Here is a 10,727-nt window from a genome sequence, read left to right on the forward strand (position 1 = left end):
TTTTTTGATTTTCGAGACAGGGTTTCTCTGTGGCTTTGGAGCCTGTCCTGGAACTAGCTCTGTAGACCAGGCTGGCCTCGAACTCACAGAGATCCACCTGCCTCTGCCTCCTGAATGCTGGGATTAAAGGCGTGCGCCACCACCGCCCATCCCCTCAAAGATTCTTAAACCTCCTTCCCTCCAGGCAAGGCCGACTTTATGAGATCACCCCCAATCTATCCGTGTGCCCTGCTGTGTTTTTCCCCATCCTAATAAAAACCTTTCTTCAATGGTTGATTCTATCTACTGTGTCTGAAATTCTCCCTTTTGCTTCCTGTCCCACAACGTTTTTCCTGCTTTTAATTCTTTAGCTGGTACAGAAAATAAACTCAATCAAGACTCCTAAAAAGTAACAGAAAAGAGAAAAGCAAAAACAAAACAAAACAACAACAACAAAACCCTCGGGGGACGGTGTGACTTGCTGGCGCCGTCCCGTGGTCATCTTTGTACATTGCAGCCGACGCGCAGCGGGATCGCGTGACTGGAACCTTGTGACTAATTGTTTTCCCCCCAGGCGTCAGGAGCTAATGATCTAGATTGGGCTACGGCACAGACGTGTAGCATGAGGAAGAGGGTCGTGCGTGTCCGATTCCCCCCGGTTACCGTGAGGGCATCCTCTCGCGGGCGGCCCTTGCTTAAGGTGATGATTCGCTTAGCAGCCGCGCTAGCGCAGCAGCTCGAAAGGGTGGTCGTCTCCCGGAGTGCGCAGCCGCAGAACTACCCAGCCCGGCGGGCCAGGCGGATCTGCGCGCTCGAGGCCCCACATGGCGCCCCCTGGTGGCCACCTTTGGGGCTCGCAGCCGCTGCCGCCGGGAGACCCCGAGTTCCAGGGGGGAGACGCCAGGGAACCAGCAGAAGACTGCGACCTCCGCCTCCCCGCTGGGTCCAGCATTATGGGAAGGAAGGAAACCTGGGTCAGCCGAGCCAGCGAGCGGGCAGGCAGAGACCCCAGTGGATCCCTAATGAGAAGTTTCCAGAACTGAGAAAGAGTTATCCCGAAGGGATCTGATGCAGTTGGTGGGGAGGAGAGTGGGCCAGCCTGCCCTTTGGGGGAGGTGCGGTGAGGTGGTGGGAGTCTTCATCGCTAGACCAGTACAAGAGGGTCTTGGCTTAATCTTGTAATGACTTACCAGGCCTTCGAAGCCTGCGTACAAAGCAGGCAGTTAGCAAGATGGATCAGTCAGGTGTAGTCGTTTTCCAAGCTTGCTATGGAGAACCACACTCATCTGGGGTGTGGAGGAGTATCTAGGCCCATTCAGAATGCTCAGAGGTTTCTAGAATTGTTTGCGGGTAAAATAGGAGTAACCGAATCCATTCAGGGCCTCCCATTACTCAGTACCTTCAAAATGTACAGATTGTCCCCTAGGAGAAGCCTACGATTAGCCCAGATCTACCCACTGATTCTAAAGAGGTGCGGGGTGGGAGGTGTTGGAGACCACCGCTCCAGCGAGATCAACCTGAGTACCTGGAGGGGGCGCGAGGCCAAGGAAATGGTATGGCCACGAGTTTATTTCTCAGCCAGAATATATACTATTTACAGGCAAAAGACAGATCGAAGAGCAGCGTAATAAGTTAACCGCCTCCCTGCTCTGTCCTTGAGAGAGAGGAGCAAAGAGTCTCAGCAGTCACGGGACTAGCAGCAGTTTCTTTTTCTATCTGGATGTGCCTTGGGCTGGCACTCACTGGCCTGTGGCTGAGTAGATAATGCGTTCTTTCTCAGGGGCAAAATGTTCTTTCCCATGGGCTTAATCAGAACTTCCTCACAGCCCTCAAGGATCCCGGGGCAGGCGAGTAGACTCCAGCTGGAAACCGAGTCACTGTGGGCCACCACACAAAAGAACGGAGATACTGCTGGCAGGTGGCCTTTAGGGGTGAGACTAAGTCAGGGAGGTAGGAAACCAGAGGGGCAGTGAAGCTTCTGAGGAAGGTCACATACACACTATTTTGGAGGAAGGGTCAACACAACTTTCCGATTCACTAACAGGAAATGAGGAAAGGGTGGTGGTGGAGTCACGGCTCAGAACGTTAAACATTCCAGTTAAAGATCCGAGGCGCAAGGTGGTAGAACAGAAGGCAGAGAAAGCAGCAAGAATTTTGGATAAATATATTATTTATGATTCTTGGGGCTGGAGAGATGGCTCAGTGGTTAAGATCACTAGCTGCTCTTCCAGAGGTCCTGAGTTCAATTCCCAGCAACCACATGGGTGCCCTCTTGTAAGACATAGTCTCAAGTATCCCTGGCTGGTCTGGAACTTGCTCTGTAGAGACCACTTACCTAGTGCTGGATTATGGTGCGCTCGGCCATGTGACGGGCGCTGGGAATGAAACCCAAAATTTCTACAGGCTAGGCAGGCACGCACCACACCGAGGTGCACCCCGATTCCCTTATTTAAGATTCTTATTAAAATTAAGCATTACTGTTGAATCTAGAATGTTGGGCACCAGAAAATGTGACATCGTCGGTGTAAGTGGACAAGTGCATAGAGAAGGAGTCTAAGCTGTTCCGTTGGCAACATTTAGCGGCTAGAGATGCACACACCTTTAATCCCAGCACCTGGGAGTGATCTCAGGGAGGTCAAGGCCAGCCTGCTGTATAGAACAGCCAGAGCTTTCTAATAGGGGGATCCTGTCACCCAAAAGACCACAAAAATATAAATAAAATAGGGGGTATTTGATAAGAAACTGCTGGGGAGGGGAAGGGAAGTCTTAGATTGGAAAGCACACCCAGTTTTCATGAGAATATTTAATATGGAGAAGGAATGTATTAAACTCTGAGCACCTGTGTTTCTGTGGGGGTCAAAGAAGGCAGGCAGGCATGAAGATGTTGACTTTCCTAACATGACAAGGCACAATCTCCACTTCTGCCATTGTCTCTGTCTTAGGTGGTGCTAGATCTTTGCTTCTAGGAGCATTGTTAGGCCCATGCCTACATCTTTCCTTTGTGTATGAACCTTCAGCAATGGCTACGTCTTATAACTGTAATTAAAACCCAATCTTCAGGTAATTAAGGCTGGCAATGAAAAGCAAGATTCTACTTCCTCCCTCCCTACTCCCCGCTTCAATACCCTCCTCCAAACACTAGTATGTCTGGAACTCCGTGAGATCTTTCAGGTTTGGGGAGTACTGGAGATGTAGCTCCCGTAGGGTGCTTGCCCAGTGTGCATGAAGCCGCATGTTTAATCATCAGTATGGCATAACACCAAACATAGAGACACATGCCTGGAATTCCAGCATTCAGGAGATGAGGCAGGAGGATCAGAAAGGCAAGGTCACCCTCAATACTTAAGGAGTTTGAGGCCCGCCTGGAAAGCATGAGACCCTGTCTCAAAAAAGAAAAAAAAAAGTTCATTGAGTATAATACAGGTTGATTAGTGTGGTTAGTACAAAACTCACAGCCAGTGAAATTGTTTGCTCTTCTGCATCTTGCCTTCCCTTCTTACCGTTACACAGAGGACACACTACCTAGCCATTTAGACTTACGAAGGTTAAAACTTATGAAGAGGGAACATATGTTCATGGGAGGTAAAGAAGACCAGCAATAGTTAACTGAGGCCTTCTGGGAAAATAAACATAAATTTCTCATATGTAATGTTTACTGACTAGCAATGACCTGGTCTCAGCTATGACTTTGAGGGCCCACTGGAAAGACACAGTCGAATGAATAAGCATTTCATGGCTTATAAGCACCACACTTATTTTTTAAAAAAAAATCACAATTTCTAACTTTAACTGAGTCATATCCTGAGACTTTCCAGGGTTTAGTCCTAAGACAGAAATCAGATTTTAACTCTAGAGTTCATAGCTCTTTTACCTGCAACTTCTTGTTCTTAATTCTCTCATTCTGCTGGAATTAGATCTTTGACTATCTTTTCAGCTTCTCCAAAACATATGCATTTATTGTAGGACTTATTTCTTTCCTTTTATGTGTATGGAAGTTTGACCTGCGTGTGTATCCGCCCCATGTGTGTGCAGTACCTGAGGAGGCCAGAAGAGGGTGTCCGATCCCCTGGAGCTAGAAACACTAACAGCTGTGAGTGGCCATGTGCATGCCAGGAATCCAAAACCTTTATCCTCTGGACGAGCAACTGGTGCTTTAAAGGTGAGTCATCTCTCCAGCCCCAGTTTCTTTTGTTTAATTCAGACCAGCTCCTTTTCATGAAACTACTTTAGGCATGGTGATGCAGGTTTGTAATTCTACATTTAAAAGGCTAAGGCAGAAAGACTGAGATTTTGAGATTGGTCTGAGCAATTTACCTTGTTGTTATTGTGGGGTAGCTGTCAGAGAACACTGCTCACACGTGGCTGAAGTCAAATGGCAGCCTTTATTAGCCAGCCAGCAACTAAACTTAGCACTGAGCCTTTAGAGGCTGAACTTTTAAGCACAAAAATCATATTCTCCATTGATATACTTCAGTTAACAAGAACAATTAGCTAGAAGCAGAACTACAGACGCCGAAAAGCAAGGCTTGCACATTGTGAGACTTTCCCAGAACTATGGACTTCGATGGCCTAGGTCTTTGCTTTCATTTTGACACGCAGTACTGTCTATGAGCTGAGTTTCATGGCCCGAAGAGCATTTCCATCACTGAGTCAGTTGTGCTAAGGTCTGGGGGCCTGCTACATTAATCAAAACCAAACACCAATGAACTGGACAAGTGGCGTAGTGATTAAAAGCAGTTGGTGGCTCCTACAGAAGACCCGGGTTCAGTCCCCAGCAACCACACATCTGTAACTCAGTCATCTGTAACTCTGGTTCCAGGAGACCTGGCACTCTCTTCTGAACTCCCTGGCTCCAGGAATGACTGTAGTGAACATATATAAAACATACATACAGGCAAAACACTCAAACCCATAATAAAAACAACAAAACAGAGCCCAAGCCCCAAGCATATAGCATTTAACACATCTTCCGCATCTAAAACGCCATTCGCTATGTCCCTAGCTCTTCAATGCTGAGCTATAGAGCCCTGTCGGGAACAGTCTGGTCTTACTGGTTAGTTCAGTCTTGGTAGACTAGGGTAATCTTTGCTGTCCTAAGGATTCTGCTCCTGCTCAGATTTAACGCTTTCTATTCTCCTTTCAGTTAAGAGTTTCTCTTGTTCCCTCTTTCCCTTAAGTCCATCCTTTTCACCTGCCTCTGCCTCCTGAGCGCTGGGTTGGAGGCCTGCACCATACCTGCCTTCCTTCAATCCTCTAAACCTGTGATTTACGCCCTGCTTCCTGCGGAGATTCAAGCACACAGTGATCCCATTGTTGTTCAGAAGACTGTGCAGTTTTTATTTTGCAATTCCTTTGGACCTGCAGACTTCTCTGTAGAGCATCGCTTGTTTTATTTTGTGTCAGCGAGTGTGTCCTTTATAATTTTAGTTTCCCAAGAGTGGTGACCACTTTTGGTCAATGTTCTGTGTGAATTTGAAAATAATGTAAACTTTGGATATAATATAGTTGTAGGTATGAGTTATGATTTAGTCTTATGAGATAGGTTTTCCAAAATTCTTATATCCACAAAGGAGGTTTCAGTCACCATGATCACTTACTGAAGATTGTATAAATATTACTATTATTCTCAATGTTAAGTGGGAAACATCCCCAATCTGTGTGACCTCAGAGTAAGTCACACAGCAACTGGCTTGTTGCAGTAGTATACACATGGTACACTCGCACACCCAGAGGTTTTAGGAATTACCCTTCCACATCTACACCAACTTTGGTCTACACATGTGGTTTTGTCAACGTCCCCAAATTGTACATGGCTAATGAATCTGAGGGACTCCATCAACGCTTACCATCTCAAATATAATTCTTTTTGTTTTGTTTTGTTTTGTTTTGTTTTTCAAGGCAGGGTTTCTCTGTAGCTTTGGTGCCTGTCCCAGAACTAGCTCTTGTAGACCAGGCTGGCCTCGAACTCACAGAGATCCGCCTGCCTCTGCCTCCCGAGTGCTGGGATTAAAGATGTGTGCCACCACCGCCCAGCCCAAGTTTTGTTTTTGAGGTAGGGATGTCACTATGTAGACTTGCCTAGCCTAAAAACCCTACATAGACCAAGCTGGCCTCGAACACATAGAGACCAGCCTGCTTCTGCCCTGAGTGCTGGGATTAAAGGTGTGTGTCACCACGTCAGGCAAACATCATTTCTTCATGCTAGGAAGATTGGTTAGTTTCTTAGTTTTGCTCTGTCTTTATAGTCTATGCAACTTAACTTTCTCCTCAGAACGAACTGAGCCAGAAAGATTGCTTAGTTGTGACAGTTATGGTCCTTTATAAACACATTCCAACCATCACAAAGAAGATAAACTTTTTAAAGGGAAAATTATCCCTTTTCTGTAGGCAAATGATTGGAATTCACATCTTACTGTGATGAGCTCTCCTACTAATCTTGTAAAAATCCTATGTATTTACTGCATTTCTGGGTTTGAGCACGAAGAGGGCAGAAGGTAATTTCTAGCACCTAACTGTTTGGAAACCAGTATGAAAATGTGGCAATCAGAGTTTCGATCCTTAAAATGACTCAGAGAAAATAAAAACCCCAACTAAGGAATTGACAAGCAAATCCTTCAGATTTTCATAGTGCAGAAACCTCAAAACACAAGGCAGAACACAAGGTTAGCCCTTTGGTTGGCCTAACCCCATTGTTCATGCATACATACATTCATTAGCACACCTTTTTCCTGTTTATTAAGTTTGCCTAAGTAGCCTAGCTGGATGAAATGACTTGTATCAGAGACAATAGTGGAGATGAGCTGTAGGTGCTTTCTTTTCCCTGGCTCTCTTTTGTGTGAAAGCAGGGAGTGTTTGATAGGAGTACTCTTTTTTTTTTTTTTTTTTTTTCCTTGGTTTTTCGAGACAGGGTTTCTCTGTGGTTTTGGAGCCTGTCCTGGAACTAGCTCTTGTAGACCAGGCTGGTCTCAAACTCACAGAGATCCACCTGCCTCTGCCTCCCGAGTGCTGGGATTAAAGGCTTGTGCCACCACTGCCCAGTTTACACCATCATTTGATTGGAAGTTATTACCAAAAACTTGCCAAAGACTATGTAGACCGGGTCTCACTAGGGCTGGCCTACATATGAAGCTGTCCTCTAGAGAGCTAGGATTAAAGGCATGAGCCACCATCAAATTGTAAAACCCACTTTCCCCTATTAGGCCACGTAAGAGATAATTTTAGTTTCTACAGAATCACGTCCTGCAAGAGGCCTAGAAGCCTTATTGGAAAGATGATTTATTCAGCAAGGAGTTCAATGCACTATGCTTAGGGAAGCTACTTTAGAGCGCTAAAATATCTACAAGAGAACTTGTTGGGAAAGGGAAGTGCTGGAGGCGCAATGGCTCCTGCACTGCTTCCTACCCCCGACCCACTGATGACGACTTACCTGGTTCCAGCTTTAAGTGGAACCACTTAACCCTAACCCACTAGAAAGGGCTCGATCGTCTCACTTTGACAGGAAGAGAATCAGAGAAAAAGAAAACCTTCCTGAAGAGCATCCAGTCCTTGGTGAGGGTTAGGAGGACTAAGCTCATTCTCGCTGTCCACGGTTGGCGCTCACAGAAAAGCCTGCTGTGAAAACGGCACCTAGGGCTGATGCTGACGTTAAAAACACGCGTGGAGTCGGGCAGCGAAATGGCGCAGCAGGCAGGACTTGCACCCAATCTTCTCTCGCCCCACTCCCGCCGCCCCGAACCACAAGGGGGTGGACGAGACTCCAGCACTTGACTTCTATACATGCTTATAACTTAGTCTACGGGACATTCAATTTTAACAACCCACAATAAACTAAACTGGGTAGGAACAGTTTCTCTTCCTGCTCAGCGGCATTGGAACTGCGTGATGACAAGAACTGTCCCCATATTATGAGCTAAGCAGACCCGATTATTTCCGGATGCACCAGGGCTGTGAGGGACTACAGCTTTGAAGTGACGAACTGTTGAGGTCCACTTGAGGGAGGCTCACACTAAAGCAGCAGCTAAAAGGGAATACACTACGCTAAAAGGGAATACATTGTGTACCATGTACGTGATGCGACAGGCTGCGCCGCACCCGGCCCGCCCAACATTCTTTGAAATGTCGGTGTGTTGCACCAGAGCCCTGCAGGGAGACAGATTTGCCGCCCCACCTTACCTAAGAAATCATAGGCCATTAGTGGTTACAGCTCTTTCTTCGAGAGCTGAAGTGGCTCTGAAAAGAGCCTTTGGGGTAAAGTCGATCAATCACGTCTCGGCTGCGCTTCACTTGGAGCTGGTGTACTTGGTGACGGCCTTGGTGCCCTCCGACACGGCGTGCTTGGCCAGCTCCCCAGGCAACAGCAGGCGCACGGCCGTCTGGATCTCCCGGGAAGTGATGGTCGAACGCTTGTTGTAATGCGCCAAGCGGGAAGCCTCGCCAGCGATGCGCTCGAAGATGTCGTTCACGAAGGAGTTCATGATGCCCATGGCTTTGGACGAAATTCCCGTGTCCGGATGCACTTGCTTGAGCACCTTGTACACGTAGACAGAGTAGCTCTCCTTACGGCTGCGCTTGCGCTTCTTGCCGTCTTTCTTCTGGACTTTTGTGACAGCTTTTTTCGAGCCCTTCTTTGGAGCAGGAGCAGATTTGGCCGGGTCCGGCATTTTCCTCCACGTTCAAAGAAACACCACAAAATGGAAGAGGCGAAGACGGACTGTTGCAGGACGGCTGGTTATGCGCTACTTATAGAGCTTGTATGCAAATGAGGGCTCTTTCAGCACGACGCTTTTATTGGCTACTTTACACTAGCGTTACCGTCAAGGAGGCGGAGCCTACGCAAATAGATTCTGGCTGCGCGCCTTGGTGGTGATGAGAGGAAAGACTTCCTAACCAATCGCAGCCCTGCATTTCATGCTGGCCGGTAAATGAGCTGCAGCTCCCCTTCACCTGTTCTTTACCTGCCTTTCATTGGCGAGTTCGTAAGCACCAGGTTAGACAAGTTAACCCTTCTGGTCCGTCATGATTGGTGGTTGAGATTCACTGATTAGCTCGGCTCATGTTTCCCCCCAACAATTCTTCCTGGGTTTGGCCTACCCAAACCGAACAAACGTGTGGGGCGGGGGATACGACAGGTCTATCTGACTTGGGGTCGCTTGCAGATGCTAGGTGTGCCATTTGGGAATATGCTTGAAACTTGGGGTTCAGGACTCTCCTGATCCCGAGTGCAAAGTTGGCACAGCTACTCTTATGAGAACGTAGGTGGCTCTGAAAAGAGCCTTTTTAAGTCGACTTTCTGGAAAGGCAGTTCAGGCCCGCTCCCCGCGGATGCGGCGGGCCAGCTGGATGTCCTTGGGCATGATGGTGACGCGCTTGGCGTGGATGGCGCACAGGTTCGTGTCCTCGAACAGCCCCACCAGGTAGGCCTCGCTCGCCTCCTGCAGCGCCATGACGGCCGAGCTCTGGAAACGCAGGTCGGTCTTGAAGTCCTGCGCGATCTCGCGCACCAGGCGCTGGAACGGCAGCTTGCGGATCAGCAGCTCGGTCGACTTCTGGTAGCGCCGGATCTCGCGCAGCGCCACGGTGCCGGGCCGGTAGCGGTGCGGCTTCTTCACGCCGCCCGTGGCCGGCGCGCTCTTGCGGGCGGCCTTGGTGGCCAGCTGCTTGCGCGGGGCCTTGCCGCCGGTGGACTTGCGGGCGGTCTGCTTCGTGCGAGCCATGTTTTATACGCCTTTGGCTTGCAGGCGCCTAGCGGCCATATTTATAGACTTATCTTCGTCTTGATTGGACCAGAAAAACAGGAGTTTGTGGACTTGGAGTCTGATTGGGTAGAATTCGATCCTAAGAATCGCAAGATGGTTACACTATCCCTTTTTCCCTGATTCCTTCTTCCTGAATTTGAGGACCACGGAGTGTTTTGAAAAGATGGTTCTTTTCAGTTGATGTAACTTTTCTGAAAGCAGTGTATAGTGTTCCGCGCACTGTGAGCTGTAAGAGGTTCCCTCGGAAACAAGCTTGCCCCTTTCCTACACTGCGATTCAGTTTGTTGCAAGTCCCCAGTTACTGTAATTCTTCTGCCAGAGTTAGCGTTTATTTAGCGTTTGGCACTGTGTCCCGCGGTTTGGAAGCCTTTATAACCGTAGCTGAAGAATGACAACGCAATATATGGTGAAAGGAACTAAATTCAAACTTACATTTTTATCTGCTTCTAAACCCGACCAAAGCTGGCCTACATTAGCCACACACCCACGTTCTGTTTGCCGCCCCTCCCCCCGCTTTCCCTCCTCTCTAGTGTGCACCGTCCTCATCCCTACATTAAAGACCTATTAAGTCCTGCAGATGAAATGAGTATATTTCAGAGAAGGATAAGATTAGAAAGTGTTAATAACCCCTTTCTAGTAGACAATAGTTACTAAATAACCAAGCCCTTTTCATCCAAGTAACACGTTAAAATAACTTTCAAATCAAAGATTTATTTATTGATGACTAAGGTGCTAACATATTTTCATCCACAAAGATTAAATGTTTTATTATATTCTTCCCAAGAAGAGTGAAGTTTTTTTTTAACCTTACAGCTATTTGACATGTTTTGGAAAGTGCATGTTATAATGGTTATATGCAGATGTGCTAACTAATATAAAACTTTTAATAGCATGTCTGATTTTTTTTTTTATTTCGAAAAAGCGCCGGGCGGTGGTGGTGCGCACGCCTTTAATCACAGCACTCGGGAGGCAGAGGCAGGTGGATCTTTATGA

General features: G+C 47.6%; 2 protein-coding genes across 2 annotated transcripts; both read right to left on the bottom strand.

The window, feature by feature from the left end:
* Positions 1 to 4,342: 4,342 nt before the first annotated feature.
* LOC126490037 (histone H2B type 2-F) lies at positions 4,343 to 8,716 on the bottom strand. The gene has a single exon (XM_050124701.1). The coding sequence runs from the start codon at positions 8,637 to 8,639 to the stop codon at positions 8,259 to 8,261; it is 381 nt and encodes a 126-aa protein (XP_049980658.1). The 5' UTR covers positions 8,640 to 8,716; the 3' UTR covers positions 4,343 to 8,258.
* A 515-nt stretch (positions 8,717 to 9,231) lies between these two features.
* On the bottom strand, positions 9,232 to 10,491 carry LOC126490035 (histone H3). The gene has a single exon (XM_050124699.1). It carries the CDS (start codon positions 9,690 to 9,692, stop codon positions 9,282 to 9,284), a length of 411 nt encoding a protein of 136 aa, XP_049980656.1. The 5' UTR covers positions 9,693 to 10,491; the 3' UTR covers positions 9,232 to 9,281.
* Positions 10,492 to 10,727: the final 236 nt, after the last annotated feature.

The sequence above is a fragment of the Alexandromys fortis genome, unplaced genomic scaffold (assembly GCF_014885135.2).
Source record: "Alexandromys fortis isolate MF-2015 unplaced genomic scaffold, M_Fortis_MF-2015_v1.1 scaffold_218, whole genome shotgun sequence".
In the NCBI taxonomy this organism is placed as follows: domain Eukaryota; kingdom Metazoa; phylum Chordata; class Mammalia; order Rodentia; family Cricetidae; genus Alexandromys; species Alexandromys fortis.